Source organism: Tachysurus vachellii, chromosome 24 (genome assembly GCF_030014155.1).
Source record: "Tachysurus vachellii isolate PV-2020 chromosome 24, HZAU_Pvac_v1, whole genome shotgun sequence".
In the NCBI taxonomy this organism is placed as follows: domain Eukaryota; kingdom Metazoa; phylum Chordata; class Actinopteri; order Siluriformes; family Bagridae; genus Tachysurus; species Tachysurus vachellii.
Genome location: NC_083483.1, coordinates 6,524,027 through 6,548,185, shown reverse-complemented (window position 1 = coordinate 6,548,185; position 24,159 = coordinate 6,524,027). Strand labels below are relative to the sequence as shown.

The following is a 24,159-nucleotide window of genomic DNA, read 5'->3' as shown; positions in this document are numbered from 1 at the left end:
GGTGTGTGGGGTCATCCATAATGCTGTTGGCTTTGAGGATGCAGCATGTGGTGTAAATATCTGTTATGGAGGGAAGAAAGACTCTGATGATCTTATCAGCTGTCCTGATCTGTCCTCCGCAGGATCTTGAGGTCTGAGATGGTGCAGTTCCCAAACCAGGCAGTGATAAAGCTGCTCATGATACTCTTGATTCTCCTCTGTAAATCTTGGTCATGATGAGGGGTGGGAGATTGGCTTTCTTTGTGATGAAGCTGGTGTTGAGAGACCAGATGAGGTTCTGCGCCAGGCAAATAACTCAGCATTTGGTTGCATTTCAGTTGCTTGTAATAACGGCATCTATCCTGACACTGACATCAACAACTTGTTGCATGCTTCTTTTCTGATGATTTACCAAGATCCTACCATAGCTTCTTCAGATTTTTTTTGTTTTGTGGATTCTCCATTCAGTCTTCTCTTTAGAAAGTGAAATGCGTGTCAGTTGTGTTAAGGTCTGGTGATTGACTTGGATTTTTCTGTAAATTGGCAACAGAAAGTTTCTGTAAATTTCTGAATTCGTTCTGATGTCATCATGAGTTACATCGTTAGCATAGATTAGTGAGCCTGCTCCATAAGCAGCCATGCGAACCTTCGACCGTGTTTGACCAATGAGCCCTTATGTTTTGGACCTTTTATTTTACAAACTTTTGAATTACATCAGTTTACTGATGAGGTTAATCTTGGTTCCCGATTTTTCGTGGCTCATCTGTATATTTCTTTGCAAATGTATTTCTGGACATTTCGTGACAAAGTGCTCTTTTGGCTAAGCCCAGTGCTTGTACAATGGCTCTGATAGATTTTCCCTCTTTAGTCAGCTTCAGAATGGCTTACCTTTTGCTGATAGACAGCTCTAGGATCTTGATGTTGGTTTATCCAATGAGCTCTTGCTCAAACCGAAGGTAGACCGAAAGCTTTGTTCTCTATTACTCTATTCTGTTAAGAGAGAGCGAGAGAGAGAGAGAGAGAGAGAGAGAGAGAGATGTGTTTTTGTACTGTATGTATTTCCAAATACCCACACTTAGCACATAATCATATTTTCCACCAAACCAGAAAAAAACACACTATATTCTTGTGAGCAAGTGGGAGAAACCATCGTAGGATGCCATGCTTACACACATCTTCACGCACTCATTCTGACCTTGCAGCAATTTAGTATACCAAATCTAACCAGAAGAATCCCACATAAACATTGGGAGAACATGTGACTCCACATAGACAGCAGACAGATACAGATTTAAAATTTTAGTATGCATCATTTATTTTCTCATACATCACAAAACTGTCCAATTCTTAATTCTGATTGGTCAGATGGAATGCATAATGTTCTAAAAACATTGAATGGGTTGATAGAGGAGACATTTCATTAACATTTTTGGAAGGAGTCACCAGGGTCAGTGCTTTGCAACCATAAAATAGTTTTCTGCCTCAGGAAAGTCTTCAGGAGCAGATGTTACTGTACACTTCCTGGTTCCTCAATAACATGACAAAATGAATAGTGTTTCTATCTGCTATAATGCAAGTGATAACAGAAATAAAACACCTCGAGACATGCTGTTAAAGTAAAATAGCCCTACCATGTTTTTCTCTTGCATTGTTAATCACATGCACTCGTGCCCCATAAGCTCGGATCGCATGCCTTTATAACGAGACATCCACTTTCACCTTAATCTTGGAGTACACCATCCACTTGAACATTGGCCTTGTCTGAGTGAGTGGTGAAAGGTCTTAGTTTAGATCTGTCTACCATAGTTTAAGAGACGCAGGCCGAATATCCTGCTGACAGGATGATAAACTTCACAAAATAAAGTAGAAGGTGTTTGGGATTGAATCAAAGTTTCCTTTACTAACTGCAATATATTTTAACTTACATTTGTAAGGAGCTTTTAACGTAAGAATGCAATATTCTTCACTTACAGTACAAACTCTTACTGAGAGTTTTATCTGGAAATATTTGAATTCCCAATTTCTTTTCGTATTGCATTAGTGTCGTTCTTGTAGGAATCATCTTTTCCTGAAGAAATTATTAAACAAAGTACCAGAGGTTTATAAGACTATTTTTAACACTTTGTCGAATTGTTTTACTTATTAGAAATTACCGTTTGTCTGGACAAGTAATAATGGTCAGAGTATCATCAGTTCTACCTTATATATGTGACACAAAGGTATATTTATAGTCTTGGTAAGTAGTGGGGAGGGGGAACTGACTTAAACAACGCACTGGGGGGGGGAGATTATTGGGTTGCACAGACAAAGAGAGGACACAGCTATGGACCTTGACAGAATAGTTCGAATAGCTGAAAAAGAGCTACGTAAGATTCTTGGCAAGGAGGATCCAGGTATGTGACGTTAACCTTACATAGCCTTCAAAACTAAGTACAGTAAAAGTCCAGGAGAGCAGGAGGTGTGTTGGCTGGTGTTGGTCAGGGTTGGGCTTTGTTACTGAACTTAAATATGTTTTTAAAGGACCTGTACTTTTTCTGTAGTTTTTCTTTAACTGTACCTAATTTGTGTTGCTTTTTCTTACTACACGTCAAAAGAACACCTCATAACATTTTTGATGAATACATCACCTATACATTTAAAAGCCAACATATTCCACCATAATTAGATATTTCTGCAGATTTTAGCATCAAGGTGCTTCAGGGATTTTATCTAATTTCATAACAAATCTTAACTTTAAAAGACAACAAAACGGAACAAACCCATCACTGTAATCACACTGCTCATGGATCATTACCTATCAACTCAACCAGAGGGGTTTTAACCATTAGTACATAAAGTTTTATAGAAAGGACTGATAAAGCTCTAATATTTCTACAAATTTGCAATATGCAATGTTTAGAAAATAATGATTTTTAATCATGGCTTTATTTGAATTTTCTTAAAATGCTATGCTCTTGTAAATATTTCAGGTGAGATTTAGTGAACTTCTTATGTAGTCCAGCCAATAGCAAGGCTGTATTTGGATGTGTCCTTGAGAATTGACAGAAATATTGGGATACTGGGTCTTTTTGAAGCACTTTTCAGATGGTCACAGAACTATCTATGGAAAGTTACTGGAACTGTTAAGGAAACTGGAAAGTTTTAGAGTACAAAAAGACCAAGTGAATTTTATTATTAGTTAACCATGTGGTTTGGGAGAACTTCTGCCCACGATAGCCTCGGAATGTTCTTGGCTGACAAGAGACAAACACAAGGTTTTGACATTTTGTGCATGCTGAGATGCTTTTATGCTCACCATTGGTTGTAAAACATGATCAGTTAAGAGTTCTGAAAAGAGAAATGATCAGTTGTTTCTATAATGCTTAGAGTGGCCCACCTGGTACCAAAAACTGTGACATGGTCAAAGTCACATAGACCACACTCATCTCACTCATTTTCTACCGCTTATCTGAACTACCTCGGGTCACGGGGAGCCTGTGCCTATCTCAGGCGTCATCGGGCATCAAGGCAGGATACACCCTGGACGGAGTGCCAACCCATCACAGGGCACACACACTCTCATTCACTCACGCAATCACACACTACGGACAATTTTCCAGAGATGCCAATCAACCTACCATGCATGTCTTTGGACCGGGGGAGGAAACCGGAGTACCCAGAGGAAACCCCCGAGGCACGGGGAGAACATGCAAACTCCACACACACAAGGCGGAGGCGGGAATCGAACCCCCAACCCTGGAGGTGTGAGGCATACGTGCTAACCACTAAGCCACTGTGCCCCCCATAGACCATACATTTTATGTAAAAATTGCCTGAAGCTCTTTAGCACAATCAGCAAGATTTTTTGCATTGCACTGCATAAAATCATGAATATACAGGTGTACAAGAATTCCCAATAGGACAGTGAGCGTATATTTTCACTTTAGCCATGATGTTTTTAGTTTATATTAATTAGATCCCTATTTAGGTTCAAGGTGTTGAATGTGTTGAATTGGCCTCCAGATTCCCCAGATCTAAATCCCATCAAGCATCCATGGGACGTGCTGGACAAATCTGACCCAAGGAGACCTACCTCGCAACTTACAGAACTTGAAAGTGCTGCTGTTAACATCTTACTGCCAGAAACCACAGCAGACCTCCATTGGTCTTGTGGAGTTAATGACTCAATAGGAGTTTTTTTGGTGGCACAAGGGGACCTGTAGGCGGGGTTAGGGTTAAGGATTAGGATTAGCTGAACATTTGTACTTCTTGTCATAGTTCCAGGACAGACCATTTTGTTCAGTGGATTTTATTAATAAATAAACATCAAATCTGATCTCAGATCTGCACAGAAATTAGATTATCAGACAGCAATAAACCTTGACCTCTTTGCATGAGAGTAGCAATGCAGCATCAGTCTTTCCTCTTGTCAAAGACTGAATTTGTTTTTCAGATGCATGAAGTGATATTAAAAAAAAAAGGTGATGAATTAAATGCAGTGACTTTACTGCCCTGGTCAGAACCCTTTTCTGAACAAATTACTCTTGACAGGCTGACAGTTTCCACTAACGCTAACGCTTCCACTTTCCCTGCCAGTTTGTGAACACCTTGATTTTAAAGGTCAAGAGCATGTGCAAACACAAAAAGTTTAGCCACCTTTGTTTAAAAAATCTATACTGTATAAAGGAAATCATTATGGATCATTGTGGCTACATGCGGATATGTCGTAGATCCTGATCTGAGGCTTTTCTAAGTGATCCAAGTACCGGTACTAATAGTACCGGGTCTCAAAATGGCCTTTTTTTGCCATACACACCCATTATAAAATTTAGAGGTTTAAAGCTCGGCATGCTTTTGATCCATCTACACCAAACTCGGCCAGATTGTTTAGGGTGAAACTCATGAGAGAATGAGGGAATGACAATGACGGAAACTGCGTCATGGGTATTCGGATGACGTCACGTGCAGCCCTGCCAAAAAAAAATAAATAAAAATTACCACAAAATGAACATGTGATATATCAAAACACTCAGCACAATGAGGGGAACTCATCACAGGTATTCGGGTGAGGTCACATGCACGTATCCACTTGCTTCCAAAAGTATTGGTACCCTAGCATACCGGCCTTTGGGAATACTTTCTATGCTTTATAATTAAATCAGCATGTTTTAATAATGTTTTAAAAGCAACTTAATGGTAATTTGGGGTCCAGGAGGAGTAGTCTCATTGTAGTGTGTGTGTGTGTGTGTGTGTGTGTGTGTTTATTTTGATGGTTTGATTTTTTTAGACCAGACAAAGGTCAGGTTGCCAAACGGTTTACCATGCATAATCGTAACATAATCTTTTTTATTTCTGCAGACTTGATTGTACCTGTCTCTCACCTTTATTTAGTCCTGTTTGAAACTTCATGGTCAGCTTTATCAGAATGATTGTATTTCATTGTGTGGTAAGCCACTTTTTAGTCTGTGATGCGGTTTATTTTAGGGTGCTGACTTACTGAGAAAAACTTATTAAAGGTTAAGAATGTGAAATAAAACTATTAAACTGTTTATACTTTCTCCAAATGTTAATTGTTTTCATGAAGGTAGTTTTTTTGACTTGCCATTTCAACACAGACTTCCAAAGGATGCCAATTTGCTTGGAATCATTATCCTGTTGTAAGACCCAAGTTTATAATAGTGTAAGCTGTTGAACAGATGGCTTGATATTTGTCTGAAGAATTTTCTGATTTAAAAGGGGAGTTTTTAAGTGTCTCAATGACTGCAGGTTGTCCAGATCCTATAAAACAAGCCCAGATCATCACCCCTTCACCACCATGTTTGTGGTGATGTGCTGTGTTTGAGTTTCACCAAAAATGGCCAAACCTCTACATCTGGGTCTTATCAGTCCAAAGAATATCGCTTCTGAAGCTTTGTGGTTTGTTTAAAGTGTGCTGCCTTATTTATTTATTTGTTTGTTTGTTTGTTTGTTTATTTTTTGAGAAAAAAATGTTTCCTAATCATTCTTCCATGAAACCATTCTTGCGTTATCTTTTTCTGGTTGTACTTTCATTAATATAAACTGGCCTGAAAATTATGAAGCTTTTATTTATTTATTTATTTATTTATTTATTTTAATTTCTGAGAATTATACAGTCTTAAAATGTACTAAATTTGCTAGGACCCCAAGCTTGGCAAGTGTCTTGAAGGCTCTCTATTTGTAAAGAAGCCTTCTCACTGTAGAATAGTGGATTTTAAATTGTTTGGAGATAGACTAATAGCACTTCCCAGATTAATGAGTAGCAACACTGCTTGATGATTGGGGATGTGGTAGCCTAGTGGTTAAGGTGTTGGGCTACCAATCGGAAGGTTGTGAGTTGATTCGTATGTCCACCAAGCTGCCACTGATGGGCCCCTGAGCAAGGCCCTTAACCCTCAATTGTTCAGTTGTATAAAATGTGAGTTGCTCTGGATAAGGACGTCTGATGTAAATGATTTATTAATCTTCTACTTAACAGTAGTAACTGCTTGGTGCTAAATATTCTGTTAATTATTGTAAAACTAGGAATGGTATATTTCTATTTTTCTACATGGTTGTTTTTGGGGAACGGTATGTTTTAAGGAAAGAATAATGAAATAGGTTTATTTGCAACACGATTGCTATTTGGGTCCAAATGAATAAAAACACACTTGAAGGATGGTGGACATTTTCCCCATGTATATATATATATATATATATATATATTTGGCCATATAATGTACATTTTGAGTGCCACTGAAGATCAAAACATTAATTATACAGATTAAACTACCTTTTTAAAATTAAAATATAATTTCAGCATGTTATTCAGTAACTATAGAGAACTAGCATGACACATATGTAGTTATTCAGAGTGAAGAGTTTAAATCTGGACCAACCTATGATTTCTGGATGATGAAAAACTTTGAGGCCTAGATACAATGAAGGTAAAATGTCCCAAAGTATACACGGTTACTCTTCTATTTACGGCTAGTGTAACAGATCTGGAGGACAATCTGCAGATGCAAATGAAGGTCACTTAACGCTGAAAATAGTGTAAATGTCCCCCAAGGTAGCCACAGTTTATCCAAACTTAGCTGGTCCATCCATGGTAGTATCATGCTTATTAATAACAGTGACACTAGAGAAGCTGCTGTTCAAGGGTTTGAGATTAAATCAAACCAATAATAGATTATATCAATGATATGATATTTGTGTTCCATTTTACAGCTCTTTGAATTTGAGTGTGCCTTCATTACTCAAAAAACATCTAATAACTTTGCCACATAGTCACTCCATCCATCCATCCATGAATTCAAGCTGATGCTGTATCTCTTTCTATCGATCTTTCTTTAATACCCAACTATCCTTGTCCCAAACTAAGTGTTCATTTAAACTTGATACTGTCTGACAATTGTGTGCTAAGCATTTGGAAACAAAACACCAGTTTCAACATTCAGAAAACCTTTAACTAACCTCCATGTTCATATTGCTTGAAATGTGTGTGATGTGGGATGTGCAACACTTTGCCTGAATGAGTGGGCTATGTTCTGGATGGTTTTTAGTTGTGCAGATCAATGTCAGCTGGCCACCATCCAGCCAGCATTCTGCCTCAACAAACCTATAATAGAATAAGCATTGACAGTCAGCCTGTGTCTCTGGAAGCGAGCCAGAAAGAACTGTATTAGTGACAGAGCGGGAGGAATATAAAGGAGGGAGAGAGAACAGCAATATGATTTGATTACCATCATGGTCAGTGCGGCACGACTACAAAGTCCACCACTGCAGATCATGCTTGAGGTGTGCTCGTGTATTAATAATGATTTGTAGGTGACATTTTTGTGTTTTATTTTCATATTTGTTTTGGTTTGTGTTAGTTCAGTTAATTAGGTCAATAAAATATTTTAATTTCTTAGCAAATTAGAAGTAACTGCAAAAAGTAATGCGCTTTTTTTGGCCTTGCCTTACACGATCGCCTTATATCTAGTTTCTCATTCAGTCACTACATATTTCCTTCTGACAGTTTGCTCTGTGGGACTCAAATGCGATGCTCAATATGGGCCTCGGGTAATGATAGGATGTCCAGTTATCCTTGAGAGTTTATGTAAAACTTAACTGGCAAGGAGTACCTTGAGGAGGAATAATAGGAAACTGCTGAGATATGTCAAACGCTACAAGAATCCATTATTGGGTGGATATAAAAGATGCAAAAGACATTAAAGAGAAGAGAAACATACAAGATAAGAAAATATTTCATATGTTGCATAATATGATACCGATTGCTATCATACTACCTTGAACCTTGATTCTATAGCGTTGTTGTTAATAAACCTTTTAGAAAATAATGTGTTGTAACCCGAACATGAGTTAATGGTCAATGAAGGATTGACAGGAGGTGCAATAGTAGAAATGTCCCAGTGAGCATGGTGTGTGATATACAGTACAGTCTTTGTGTGTTAAGGCTGAATGATGCCTCCTGTGATGGTGGGGGTGGTGTGAGGAGAAAACAGTGAAAGGCACACACATTGGTGTGTCTGGTGGCTTAGCAGGTATTAGATTAGATTAGATTAGATTAGATTAGATTAGATTAGATTAGATTAGATTCAACTTTATTGTCATTACACATGTACAAGTACAAGGCAACGAAATGCAGTTTAGGTCTAACCAGAGTGCAATAGCAGCAAGTGCAGGATATACAGTTTTTACAAGATTTAGATAAGTTAAATAAGTTAAATAAAATGGTAATATGAAGTGATTTACAGATGTGTGTGTACGATGAACATAAACAGATGGCTATAATTATAACTGAAATTTACAGAAGGATGTAACAAAATACATGGCTATTGCTATAAACAGTAATTTACAGATGTGTATGTACTATAAATATAATATACAGGTGACTGTATATGTATTATGAATATAATATGCAGATGGCTAGTAGTATAAACTGAAATTTACAGAATGGTACATGCTATAAACTAAATATATGGCTATTAGTATAATATATTGCTGTTACTATAAACAGAAATCAGGTCGATATATAGGTAGGTATAAGGTCATAAAAGCTTTTTACATGAGTTAAAAATAGATACCCAAAACATACACGTTTATTTATACAGGAATCTGAAGGGCAGTTCAGGTTTACCATGCCACAGAACCCGGCTCTTCCTCCAGATCCATTGGTGCTTCTTAAAGCTCTTGTGGGAGTTAACCAGAAGGCATCCTTCTCACTTCAGGGGTTCGGTGGTTCTATTCTGAGGCTCTACCAATTATCAGGCTTCTACTGTAACTGCAGTTGGTGACCACAAGGTACTGTATAGGGCAGTTGATTTGCTGGTAAACAATGTGTTTTGTCAAGAGATCAGTGGCACGGGATTTAGACTGGCAAACTGGGGGAGAAAGCGCTTCTATTTTGGGGTGTCACGCGATGTATGCCAGGGTTCTGGAAAGGAGATTTGACTGTTGATTCAGGTGGACCAGTGGGGGACCAGGAAACAGTGGACAAGCTCTTTACTTTTGCACAGCTCTGTGAGGTGACTTGGGAATATACTTGAGATACGTCATGTAGATCATGTGTCTAATTTATGGGTGCTACTGCAGGAGTGGGGAATATGGGTCAATGCTTTGAGGGATCCAGTCTCTCTATGAATGCAGTGAGAGTTGTGTCAGCATTCATGGCATACAATTGAACTTGATTATGGTTCCACTCCTGTTTATGATTATCATCGATATGATATCAGGATGAGGCTAATGCTGGAGAGGCCTTAGAGGTGACATCGTTGACATATGATGTGACTGGGATGAAATCCAGCATCACAAAGCCCAAGGGCAGCAGTGGCTCAGTGGTTACAGCATAGGGTTTGTAATCAGGTGGTTATAAGTTCAAACCCCAAGGTGTTTTCTAAAAAATATAAATCATAAGCTCCACAACCCTGTAAACAACAATGCATCAGTGATCTAACATCATGTATTACATGGGCTATACAGTACTGTGTGTATGTCAAAGAAATACTGTAAAGCAAATATACCTTCTAATAGTAAATTAAATAAAAATGAACAACAGTAAGCATAAATAAAGTCAGATTTATAGTATACACAACCTGCATGTCTATGCATAACCTCACAGAGCAACATAACAAGAATGGAAAAGAGAGATTTAGAGCATTTTGCCTGGTAAATAAGGGCTAAGGAAGCTGCATTAATGTTTCTTCATTTTATGTGTGCTAAATATCCTTTTAAATTTGTGGTGGTCTAATCCCCACCCCTTTCCCAATGCCATCAACTCTCTCTCTCTCTCTCTCTCTCTCTCTCTCTCTCTCTCTCTCTCTTTTCCTTCTTCTATATGGATTCGGAGCAAGAGAAAAATCTGGAGCTTGCTTGTTATGTAATGCAACATAAAGCCAGAGCCATGTTTATTTGACTTATTGGACCTAGATGATGCCCAATTGTGTGTAGAACACGTAAGAAAACATAATCTGAGAGAAAATAAACTATATGTACATTATGTTACATCAATTGGTATTGCATGCCATGGTATTATAAGCACAGTGTGCATAATTGCATAATTGTTTCATTTTACTGTTTCTCACCACTTGTGATCACTCATGCTGAGACTATTTGCTTATACATTCTGTTCGTTCATACTATTAAATGATTGTTCAGCAGTGCATAGATTTTGACACCTTGAGATTTTCTTAATCTGATCGTTCATTTTTCTAGGCCACCAAAGGTGTCAGACACATTGCTTGGCATTTTTGTCAGTCACCCCAGGTCTTTCTCCATATTTCATCATATGACAACTGAATTATTCATAGATGCCAGTCTCTCTCTCTCTCTCTCTCTCTCTCTCTCTCTCTCTCTCCCTCTTTCTTTCACTCTGTTTTGATTCACCAATAAGAGAAGAAAATGACCTAAAACCTAAGGGTTCCTACTGAAGAATTTGATAACCTTTTTTCTGTAGTTAGAAGGTTTATGTAGACTCGTGTATTCTAGATTGTTACAAGTTTGTTGTTCACAGGACCAAGACCAGACATTATTAACAGTTAACAAAGAAATCGCAGTTCTACTGAAGCAACATCAACCATACAGTATGAGTCTGTCGTGGAAGCTCACATGATTCGTAAATATTGCGAATGTTGTGGAAGCTCTTGTGAAGCAGTTTTTTAAGCTTCATATTAACACTACATACAAAACATAAAGCAAAGATAAATCACATAAATAGTCTATAAAATTCTACCAAACCTGGTCACAGTTAACTTGTTGGCTTTACTTCATAGCTGCTATGAATCTTATTGATCTGAGTCTGATCTGATTATGTTACTAATTCATTGGGAATATTCAGAATCAGAATCAGAATCAGAATCAGAAAGGTCTTTATTGCCAAGTATGTTTCCACATACAAGGAATTTTTTCTAGTACAGGAGCTCCACAGTGTAAACATGTAGCAATGGTAAGACATGAACATATAAATAATAGACAGTTGTATGTGCAAATTGTAATATAAGTGTGCAAATTGAAGTAAAGATGTGCAAATTCAAATATAGATGTGCAAAATAAAATATAAATGCGTACTTGCAGACAATGTAAGAATAGGTATTTTTCTGTGTATGTTAGGTGTCCATCAGATGTATGTTAAGTGTTCATCAGATGTATTGCCTGAGGGAAGGCAATACATCTGATGAACACTTAACATACATCTTATTTGTATTAAAAATGCAGATTCCATGTGATTCCAAGGCATCTTTTGAGAAAATTACATGGAAGAGTACATTGGACTACAGACATTTATAACCTGAACCTTATAAGACATGGTCAAGCGATGATTATGAAAAACTAGGAATTTTCTAGAATTTTTTTTACTGCTATAGAAAGATGTTTACAGAAGATGGCAAAATGAACTATCCGTGTTTTAAGCGAAGGATTTCAAACATGGCTTGACCATAGACCATTTGTCTGAAAATGCCAATGGGCCCAAGGGAGTTTGCATCTGTTTATACAGAAAAAGTCAAATCAAATAGCAGGTGTGCCTTAGACAGATTTGCAGGTACGTATATTCTTTCTAGAAACACTCACTTCCTATGTGGTATTCTCAAGGTGGAATTTGTTTTTGTTGTTATAATGTGTAAGTATATTTAATTAGATACTTCAGTCATTTGTTGCATCTACTTAACTGTAGTGCAATATTAAAATGAAGTCAGTTTTGATATGCTGCTGATGTACTAATGTATGAGAATTGTGGTATTGGTGTAACTGTGAGAAAGAGAGACAGTCAAAGACAGTGGTCCAAGGGCAACCCACAACACAGAACAGGAGTTGCTCCCTGATGGACCGTGCTCCGGAAATGGACTGGCATGATATTTCAGTGGGTTCAACCAAGCACTTGAAAAGTACAGAACCAATCAACATTCATATATTAAACAAATGCATTCATGAACATTCAGTTTTGTTATATGTGACCATAGAACCTTTTGTTTGCTTACTCCAACATACCTTTTACAGATGGTTATTTTTTATTTTATTTTATTTTTTTTTTTACTAATGTCTTTTTTTTCCACCGAGTCATGAATATACCTTAAAGCCCAGTTTTGCGAAGTGTCTGGAAGCTAAGTCATCATTTGTTTTGTTATTTCTCTCTCCATGTTTGGGCTACAGTGGTTTAGATTTTTGGTAGCTTTCTGCCCAAAGAACTGATGACCACTTCAATTGTTTTTCACTATTCTGCACAAAAAGCTCAGAGCAGTCTGTCTGACAGCAGCAAGCATGCCATGACCAAACTTACTGAAGTCACATTTCCCCAATTCTGATTTTTGACGTGAAGCTCTTGACTTGTAATGTATATGCATGTGTTTTTGCACTGAATGATTTTTGATTGATTTATGACTAATTGGATTATTACATGAATCATAATAAATGATGCACCTGTGCATATATATATATATATATATATATATATATATATATATATATATATATATATATATATATATATATATATATCAAAATGTTATACTTTAATCAAAACTGAAATAAAAAATGTTATACTTTATACTATATATCATAAATATTAATATTGTTAATTATATATATACATATATATATATATATATATATATATATATATATATATATATATATATATATATATATGTATATATATAATTAACAATATTAATATTTATGATATATAGTACAAATATATAAAGTATAACATTTTTGATTTCAAGCCTGAACAAATAGATTCTAATGTTATTGTGCCTTGGAAAATTCAGCTGTAAAATAAAGTGCTTTATAAAGGCCATTTTTTATCCAATCTTTCTTTCTGTAAGCATTAACTCGTTTTTTCCTTTGTGAATGGAGCTACAGAGAGTGAGAACTAGTGAGAGACAGAGCCCTCCTTGTTTATGAATGCAATGCTGCACTGATTATATTGTAACTGCTGATGCTCCTCTGCAGTACAGTGACAATGGCTGATCAGTGACTCTGCATGCATGTGTGAGGTATAGGAGCATTTGCATGTGTTTGCATTTGTTCGGTTCATCAGCATGAGATTTCTTTAGCAAACATCAAGTAAACAGGTCTTTGAAAAACTGAGAAAGAAAGCATTCCATGTGCACCGATATAGCACATCATTATTTAGTTCCAGTGTAACAGAACAAGCAGTTCTTTATCAGTTAATGTTGTAGTGCTGAAACTAAAAGACCTTTGATAAACAGACGGTTTTGAGTCGAGATCATTGCTGCGTCAGCTCACATTCTGCAGGTGATTGCCTCTCCAATTTCCTCTTTTCTGGCATTTGGGAGTTCCACTCAAGCCGTGTTGCTTAGCAACAGGTCTAGTACGGGTGTGGTTGGGGGTGGGGGGATTTACCACTGCAGAAGGACTCTCCTTTCACTCCATCAATTAGGCCATAGGAGGAAGGGCCAAGGAGAGACTCAGCAAATCAGCTAAGAGAAGCATGAGCATCATTCCTGTCACCTACATGTGAGCAGAATAGTGCAAACCTGGTGAGAGGAATGCAGAGCCTGGAGTGAAAATCAGCTCTCTCGACGTCAGAGGGTTTGCTTTAAGTCCCCCTGTTCTGCTCACTACTTAGCAATGGATGTTGACCTAAGTCATGTCTTTTGATATCTTGGCAGTACAATATGTTAGAATATTAGAAATTCTCAAATATTAGCAATTTGAAAATCTATATGTAAATAGTCCAAAGTCATGTAGCACACAATGGGGTCACAGTTTTGTTCTGTATTCCACAAAGAAAGACCTATTTAAAATGTTATTCTGAGGTCATGGTTTCTTTTCATTTGAAAAAAAAAAATACTGATTAAATGATCTTAATGATTTACACTTTCTGTTAGAAGGCCCTGTTGCACTGTTTTACCATTTATGTCCTATAGATGACTTTCCCTTTTCTCTGCAGTAGGACTGAACCAAAGTATGTATCCTTTCTTACATCATCCCTCTCTATCCTTTACAGTATCTCCTTTTTTTTTTTTTTTTTTTTTTTTTAATCGTTTGTTTGTTTTATGGATTTACTTACTTATTTTCTGTCTTCTACAACTCATAGTCCGTTTTAGCCCTTTCAGTTTTAAGCTTTCTCTCATAAACATGACTTCTAGACTTCTAATCCACTCTGTGGTTAGAACAGAATTAAAAAAGCTTCCATGTCTAATTGTGTTCACAGGATCATTTATCATCCTGAACCACAGCTCCACACTGTGGACAACTTGCCATAATGCTGTTTATGAAGCAGCAAATTATTTCCATTTCATGATATAGTTATAGCAAACTCCAAATAAAACACATATAATATATCTTGATGTTTGCTTAAAAGTTAATACCGTAATAAAGTTTGATTGCGAATCCCTTGCTTGCAATAACTGCACTAAGCATGTAACCCACTGACGTCACTAAATGTTTAACACATCTAGATGTAAATAACAGGACATGAAGGCTGAATTACTGATGTCATATATACTCTTTAGGAGTCAGTACAAAAAAATTTATTAATTAATACATTTTAAACATTAAAAAAATTACTTTTCAGAAAGAAAAAGTCAGTATATCAGAAAAGAGAAAAGAAAACAAACATTGGGAAACTACTACTACTTTTCAGACAAGTAGAAAAAACAACAATGATGGTTGCTGGGATTTTCATGAATATAAATTCTTTTATACTATGGCAGATTCTCAGCAAACATGCCAGACAATGTCCTAATAAAATCGCTGAGACTACGCTTTTGTTTTTTTGTTGTTGTTGTTTTTTTTTAAAAGTAAAGTGCTGTTGCACCAAATTTTGGCCGAGTTCTCTTGATTGTCCTTGCAAAATGTCTGTAAGAAGCATCCTGCCTTCTGATTGGCTCTTTCCACTTGGGAATTAGCCAGGAATGGAAACCTGATGTTAGGCTCATTCAGATGCCAAGTCTCTACATTAATCCTCCACTTACACTTGATGTGAATGGAGCTCCCCAGTCACTCATTATATCCTCTGCGATGCCAAATTACCTGATCACATTATTGAATATAAGAACAGCTATTACAAATGTTGTAGAATGGCCAGGTAATGGAAGCAAATTAAGGGACTTTGAGAAACAATCAGTAACTAGATGACTAGAAGTAACCATGGTCTCTGTGGTGTAGGCAGCAGGAGGGATTCTCCGGTGTGCAAGGTGTGAGATACTTTGGGACAGGTGGAAATAAACATATGAATTTTTTTGCACATATTGAGCCATCAGTACTTGCCCTGGAGGAGTTGATGGGTCTGGTGAGTGCTGGGGTGTCCCTTGGCCAGAGTGATTGTCAGAATGACCAAGGAGAACATGGGAGTTCTCAAATCTGGTGTGTTTTCAACCTCTTGATCGATGTCCCTTGTGATAGTCACTACAAAGTGTGACTGTGGGAGGCTGCACTCTTACACTCTACAACTGAGAAATGAGGTCTGCTTTGGTGTTCTTTGATCCAGGTTCATATGTGATGGAGATTTCAAACTTAGTGAACAACCAGGTCTTACAGAGTCCAGCATGCCTACCGTGAGTTTTCTTGGCTAATATATTAAGGTTTTAATGGTCTATGAAAGTGGGGAATGGGTGAAGGCCTCCTCCAGCCAGAGACAGCATTCTTGGAGAGCCTGTGATGAGTACCTGGGTACTGAGGTCAGTCATAATTACATTCTGCCAGGGAAAGCATCCTGGAGAAGAAGTCCACTGAGTGGAGCTTGGGATTCTCCACGAAATCCTATGAGAGAACAGCTTCCACACCGTCTCAGCAGCTTTCACCTGCATTATGAAAGACTTGGAGGGGTCAAGATGTTTCAGGATGGAGCCAAGGTGAATGCTGGATTAAGGCTTTTGAAAGCTTGCTCCACTGCAGGATGTCACCTGAGATTCTTGGCTCCCTTCTTCAGCACGGCAGTAAGACGTGACACTATCGTGCTGCAACTTTTTAATTATCTCCCATATAAAATTGCTAATCCATTATAAACATTCCAGTTCCCTGATGGTATTCTGTGGATCATTGAAGCCATGATTTTGTCTTGGTCCAAGAGCACCATCTCTGATGTAACCAAGGAAAATGATTCTATTTGCATGGAAGAAAAAAGACTCACATTTCTTGATGGTTATGTAGAATTGTTCAGTGAGTAGTCAAATGCCTAGTACCTGTTAGTACCTAGTTCCTTGTAGATTAGGACATCATCAAAGTATGTAATGACAGTTTTAGTAAAATGAATACAGCTGACACAATGACACAATATTTAGAAAACTTTATGGCTTTTGCTTTTAGTAATTGCAAAAAAAAAAAGCTTAATCATAATCAAAAGCAGGCAGAAGGTCAGGTGATTTACAAACAAGATATCCAAAGCAAAGAGAAAATCACAAAAAAACAAGAAGAGTTCATTTAGTTTCCTAAAAAATATGTCAAAAATAATGTAAAAGATGTAATAAAGTGTAGCAGGAAGCTAGGCTATATACTCTCAATGTTATCTCCATATCGCAGAGAGTCTAAACAGAGAGTCTAATTTTTACACAATTCCATTTCTAATCTGACTCATATAGTGAGTCAGTGACCACACTCTGATTACTGATTACACTTCAACGCTAGACAGACCAAGAACGTCAATGTCAGTGATTTGCTATTTTTTTAATCACTTTATTTTACCATAATCATGGCCATGGAACAATAAAAATGATAATAGTGCAATAATAATGCAGCTACATATGTTTCCAAATAAAACAAAGTAATAGAACTGTATTTATTGTGTCCATTGAAAATGATGTGTAATAATGACTACATTACTGTTAATTTCATTAATATAAACATAAATATGATTTTAAAGAGCAATCGTCTGTAACTTGCTCCAGCACCACAGATGACAAGGTCAACTGGAAAAGGTAAACAAAAATAAAGCATCAAATATCAACTTAAATGGGAAGCATCAATCCATCAAGAGATCTGCCTATAGGGAGAAAGAATTAGCCAAACTGTTTAAAGAAAAAATGATTAAAAACTCCTTATTTATGTTATACACTTTCATAGCTTTCCTCCACATTTCCACTCCCGACCAGCAGAGGGAAACCATGCACCATGCACACATTTCTGAGCCTCTTTTCCAATCCCTTGTGTTTGCTCAATAGCAGCCTTATTTAAAATCGTGTGTTTCACTGTTTTGTTGTGTTTTGCCTACTGTAGCCATTTCTACTGTCTATGTTTCTTTGCCATAGGCTTATTTCTCGTGTTTGTGTTTTGCTACCTCTTTTTGTGTGCTATGGTTTTTTTTTGTTCACCTTTGTGCAATTCTGCTTTCATCTTTGCCTTCCTAATTGTGACAGAAGACCAACAAAAAGGACCTTTTCCAATATGAGCATATCTGGGTGAACCAGAGGCAAAGGCAGGCTTGGGGCACTCTTGGATCAACTCATTGCCAAACCAGAGGACAGGGTTCATCCACACAGTATTTCTTGAAGAGGGAGAACCTGCCCAGATTAGAGCCATTTCACAACCATCATGCACCACGTTGGATATTGTTCTGCCTCCCTGCAAGGCTGAAGTTGTCAATCCGCTTCCTTGATCCACAGGAAGTGGTTCCACTGAGAATGCTGCATTGCTTTCCTGTTTTTCTGAGGGTATTGCTTCCTTGCCTGAATTCGACTGCTCCAAAATAACTTTGTGCATAGCTTGTATTGTAAAAAATAAATGAGAGTCCTTATATACTGTTAAAGTTAGACACTGTTTCTGGCACGGACATTACAAAGCCAACATCCCCCATGAATCCCCAACCAACCGCTTGCACCGCTGACATCACTGAAGGGGTTAATGTGATGTGTGTGTAGAAATCTTGGCATAGCATTCGGTCGAGTGCATTGTGGGTAGGTGCCTGGCATCTCTAACTGTAAGCCAGTTATCCTTAGATGTTGAGGGGTGCTGGGGAAGTGGCAGGGGGGATGTTCTCTGTGAGGGGACCTTGTATTACTTGATTCAGTCATGAAATGCAGAATAATGAATAGGTGGCTGTGACTTGGCCGGACCAATTTGTACATAAATTCAGATCTCAAAAATTCTTTGTAGGATCTTGAATGGACCAATGTTGCGAAATAACAGCTCTTTAATGTGAATGTCTAAAGTGGATAAATAAATGTGGTCAGCTGGTTTATAGCAGGGAGTCTGTTCAAGTCTGTGTTTGTGGGCTTGTTCCCAGAACCATTCACTCCATCTGACCCATTTGTCCACTGCAGCAGTTGGATGAGTTTGTATTGCATGGGAACAGCAGTGGGTAGTACCCCAGGGTGCACTGTAAGGGCGTTAACTTGGTGGTTGGTGGTGCTAGAGGTAGTTTTCATTCTACATCTTGCTCTGCTCCCCACTGGACACCGCTCTGCTCCCCTGCCCTGCTCTGCTGAACTTATTGCTCTGCCTCCTTGCCCTGTCACAGCTACCCTGGACATTTCCCCAATAGAGCACCAGAGGGCAAACTTGCACATCTTTTTGAAACTCTTCTTGAGTTGTGTTTTCCATTTTTCTACCTGTTACCTATTCTTCCATGTGTTTGCTATGTAATACCATACCTACTGTCTAGTTTTCTAGTATCTGTATTTTGACAGTCTTGTTTCTAGTGCTTATGGTTTGCTACCCAAATGTGGTGCAATTTGTTTTGGTCAGCTTTGACCAAAAAACAAGATGTTTAAGATGAGCAATAGGCTTGAACATTGTAACCACTACCAAAAGAAATTGAAGTAGCATTACTTTAGACAAGCTTCAACTAAACTTTCCATCTACATCCACTTAACAGAGTAGAAAGCAGTTTAAAGTCATATTCAAAAGTGTAAATGTAGTACAGGGGGACACGGTGGCTTAGTGGTTAGCACGTTCACCTCACACCTCCAGGGTTGGGGGTTCGATTCCCGCCTCCTCCTTGTGTGTGCCTTGCATGTTCTCCCCGTGCCTCGGGACGTTTCCTCCCCTGGTCCAAAGACATGCATAGTAAGTTGATTGGCATCTCTGGAAAATTGTCTGTAGTGTGTGTGTGTGTATGTGTGTGTGTGTGTGTGTGTGTGTGCGCCCTGCGATGGGTTGGCACTCCGTCCAGGGTGTATCCTGCCTTGATGCCCGATGACGCCAGAGATAGGCACAGGCTCCCCGTGACCCGAGATAATTCCGATAAGCGGTAGAAAATGAGTGAGTGAGTGAGTGAGTAAATGTAGTACAGTACACTGAGCTGGGACAAAGTTTCTTAAAGTCTGAGTTTCTGCTTTGTTTTTTATTCTGCCTCACTTTTAGTTGGTAAGCAGGTACAGCTGAGCTACCTGCTGAGAGCTTGAGTCGGAGGAGCCAAAAAAGAAACTAAAAAATGTTAGCATTCTAGCTTTTAGAACGTAGTATGTTCCATTGCTCCAAAATTTAGCTTCTCTGTTAGGATTGGACCAGACATGCTAGCCTTTACTCCCCAAGCACATCAATGAGCCTTGGGCACCAATAACCCTCACAGGTTCACTGGATGTACTGTACTTCCTTGGACCACTTTTGATAGGTACTAACCAGTGCATACTGAAAAACCCCACACAAGACCTGTTGTTGGACATGCTCTGATCAAGTCTTCTAGCCATCACAATTTAGCACTTGTCAAAGTCGATCAAATCCTTAATCTTGTCCATTTTACCTGCTTCCAAAAGCATCAATCTCAAAAACTGACTGCTTATTTTATATATACCACCCCTTGACAGTTGCCATTCTAATAAGATAATCAATGTTATACACTTCACCTGTCAGTGGTTATGTTAAGGCTGATCATTTTGTTAGTTATCATTTTATAGGGTGAATAAAGCATGTAATATCTTTTGTTGCTATAATATTTTATCTTCACTCAAAAATGCACAGCATATGCATTTGTGCATATATTAGTCAGTTATCAGAAACACGTCTTTGCATGTAATAGAAGTTTTGAAATTTTTACTGAACTTTCTATGTGATTGCACTTAACAGCCTGGCTTTAAAGACCCACCACAACCCCTGAGATGATGCTAAACCAAGAGTAATTATTGTAGTGCTTTCAGCAATAATTCAGGTACAGATTTAGCAGTTGGTTAACTAAGCATGTGGTAATAGTTTATAAAAGTGTGGAACGTTTGTATGATGAACATGATGTGGCTTGTGTGCTATATTTAAAAAAGGTTAATTAAATGTTCTTAGATAGTCAAGGATTCTTTTTGAAAAGCTTTTCTCTTAAAGAAAATGAAAGCTAAACCTCAGTTGGGGTGTTCTACATTAATCATTACTAAAGAGTAGCAAATGCAATGGCTCTGAAATGGAAAATTTTCTCCCTGGAGAAACAAACTAAAAAAAACCTACAGTGTTCTAGATTTAACCTCTGTGGTAGAGTTTAGTTATGTGTTGTATGATAAAGTGCAAAGAGATTTTCTTCTTCTTCGTACATACAGTTTCATCATAGTGCTTGATTAACCGGGAGCTATCCAAGGTCCCTAAAATGCCTGCAGGACTAACTGTAATCCCGCTTGAAGACAACACTAAGCTTTTGGTGAGAAAAACACACAATTATCGTTATTTGAACCACAGGTTCGAAAGAAGCCACTGTGCTGTGGAACTTAAAACAATCAATAATGTTATTATTATTCATTTTTAGCTACATAATTCATAATGCAGCAATGACAACTGACAACAAGAAATAAAAGCTTAAAATAATTGCCTTCATTTGCATATGCTCTAGTTTAGATTAGCCTGGTTTAGTTATTTGCTGTTTCCAACACACACATACACCTACATTCATTCATTCACTTGTATCTCACCCATGCACATTGATTGCATATTCAAGGCAGACTTGCAGTGTGCCTGCTTTCCGCCAGCATGTCACACACCATGACAAGATAACAGAGGAGCTGCTGTCATTTTACACCTGCAGCAGCATTTACATTGACGCACCAAACAGTAGATGGCTCTCGAGTTTCATCTTGTTTTGGCTATTGACTAAATAACGTGAATTGTGTTCAATTTTATGTTGCTGTCGAACAGCACTGTAATCGCTGCGGTTTAGTGACATTTAATAAAAAGGAAAGAAAAAGAAAATCATGTAAGATATGCGTGTGTGCGTGTGCGTCACGTTCCACGTTCATTCCCACGTTCTGATCAATGTTCCAGCTGACTATAATAGACTAACCTCGCCTATGATAAGAATTGTCTCATCTGCTGACATGATGAATAATGCTGAATATACACATTGTGCATAACATCTACATTGTAATAAGCTTCACTTTCTCGATTTGACCAAACTGATGCCATGAAATCAGTCCAGCTTACCACCTGCCCACGACGGATAAGTTTTGGGGGATCAAACCTCGCCACCATGTCACCTGAGAAAAAGTTAGTAATAAGGAATGCATCAGGTTCTTACCTCTTCTTTCCCCCAATTACCCCGTTCATGATACACCGTTCATGATTTCTTTCACCCCCCCTCAATTTTTGCATAGTCATTTTCATAGTGAACTTGGTGCGCGGGCGAGTGAGGCGACCATAGTGCCACACCCGGCAAGACACACACACGCACACACACACACCACACGCACGCACGCACACACAGGAGAAACACGCGGTCATTAAACTCCAACGATCTTCACCTGTGCTGTGTGTCACTGTCAGGAAAGGGAACGGAATAGGAGGACAGTGCTTGGAGAAAATCTTGATATTAATGCTTTCTTGTACTGGCAATAACAGGTCTGGATGGATCCTGAGCGCTCCGATGTCATTCGTTTCGAACTAAAATAATAATAATGTGGTGGCGCGGAGGTTCATCCAAGAAGTCGGGCAGAGTCGTGTTTGCAGAAGAGCTTTTACCGAAGTGTGTATGACGGCGCACGCATGTTATGTGGACTCGCGGCGGAGATAAACACGTCGACGTGTCGCGCGTGGACTTTTTCTGCCAGTATTTCAGCCCTGACCCTTTAAAAAGTCGCTGTTGATATAGCTTCGGTAATGAACGCGGACAAAAGCGGGACGCAGAGGGACAGAAAGAGAGAAAAAGACGCAAATCGCTCCTTGTCGTTTCGCTCTGCGCGTTCGGGGGTGAACGCGTTCCGGTTTTTCCCGTCTGCGTTTTTAGGTGGTGGTGGTGGTGGCGGTGGAGTGTGTGTATTTTTGTTATTTGTTGTTTGAAACATGGCAGCGGCAATCGCCAGCGGTCTGATCCGACAAAAGCGACAGGCGCGCGAACAGCACCTGCACAGACCGGCGACTCACCGACGCAGGAAAAGCCCGAGTAAGAGCAAAGGGCTGTGCAACAGCAACCTGGTCGACATCTTCTCCAAAGTGCGAATCTTTGGCCTCAAGAAGAGGAGACTACGGAGACAAGGTGTGAGCAACATCAATAAAGGGCCCTTTTGCTCTCGAAGCTGTTGTGTCTCGGGCACAAAGCCACTTGTGTTTAATTAGACGTGAGAGCATCCTCGTATGGTGCTGAAAGATTCGCTTTATCCGCTTTCAGATTAGTGCAACTAATTGGGATATATATGCGTTAAGGGAATATAATGTTTCGGTTTAATTACACTTAGAGATCAGGTTTTTATCTGACACTTCTTGCCTTAAATATACTGCTGATATTTTATTCATGGTTGCACTTTTCCTCTGCACATAGTGTGTCTGCAAACATTTTTTGCACAACAGGGTCCAGTTTTAAGCCTGATTAATGGATCCAAAATTAATGCATCCAAAATGGATTATCTTCTTTTCTGATAGTCTGACTAGTCCAAGATGAAGCTTTTATTATTCATAGGTCAGAGTCTTTATTTCTGGCCTGATTGCGTTTGGAAAAAATACATGTTGTCTAGGTCTGATTCACTGCTCTGTAAGTGTTTTAAATGAAATGAATTGATTTGCAATTTCTACCAGACTTAGCTGTTTGCGTTCACACTTACATCGTAGTCTAAAATAAAGGCAGTCCTTGAGAATCAGTTGAAAAATGTTTTTTTTTTTTTTAATGTGTTACTTGGTGGTTATACATGATGTTGGAGGGTGTGGTTATGACACATGAATACAGGTGACATTCCATACTGCTTCTAGGGAAAGTATTGGCAAGTATTTGTTAATAGTGTATGGAACATTATTTAATTGTACAATGAAATGAATCTGTAGTTTATTCTAATTTTTTTTTTCCCTTTTGGTAACCGACTTAAAATATCTAAAGCCGTATTGTATCTTCCGATTAATATGTTCATGATGTTTTGTATTGAGAGTCTGTGATACTGATTCAAGAGTGTTGAAGAGTGACATATTAGAGCAACTGTAGTCTAAAAAAATGTTAGTATATATCATACTGCCTCTACTTCCTTTCTAAGATTTTTTTATATATATTTTTTTTTCTGATGAGGAATACCATGGCCTGTTGCTTTAAATAGTTTTATTATCTTTAGGTAAATCTCTGACCTGCATATTGGTACATCACAGGAAGATCTTATAAATCCACAGCAGATGGAAGCTTTGGCACATTGTGGGTGGTTTTGGTTTTTGTGTCTATATCAAGAGGTGTGTTTGTGTGTGTGTGTGTGTGTATGTGTGTGTAACTAAGTGTTTGTCAAGGCGGAATATCATACTGTGAATAATAGACATGACTAGCGTGTGTTGTGTGTGTGTGTGTGTGTGCGGGGCCAGGGGGGAGATATAATGACAGAGACAGGAAGTCCTACTATAACAGGTGACAGCCATTTTGTTCAA

At 38.3% G+C, this 24,159-nt stretch overlaps 1 protein-coding gene across 2 annotated transcripts in view; it reads left to right on the top strand.

The window, feature by feature from the left end:
* Window positions 1-24,159, top strand: part of LOC132839309 (fibroblast growth factor 14-like) — a 54,251-nt gene that overhangs the window by 7,717 nt on the left and 22,375 nt on the right. Inside the window, exon 1 of one of the 2 annotated variants that reach the window (XM_060860218.1) lies at window positions 21,987-22,801. The exons of the other annotated variant lie outside the window; for it this stretch is intronic. Coding sequence (XP_060716201.1) covers window positions 22,609-22,801 — 193 coding nt within the window. The 5' untranslated portion in view covers window positions 21,987-22,608. Of the gene's footprint in view, window positions 1-21,986; window positions 22,802-24,159 lie in introns of those variants that run through there. 2 annotated transcript variants of the gene reach the window in all.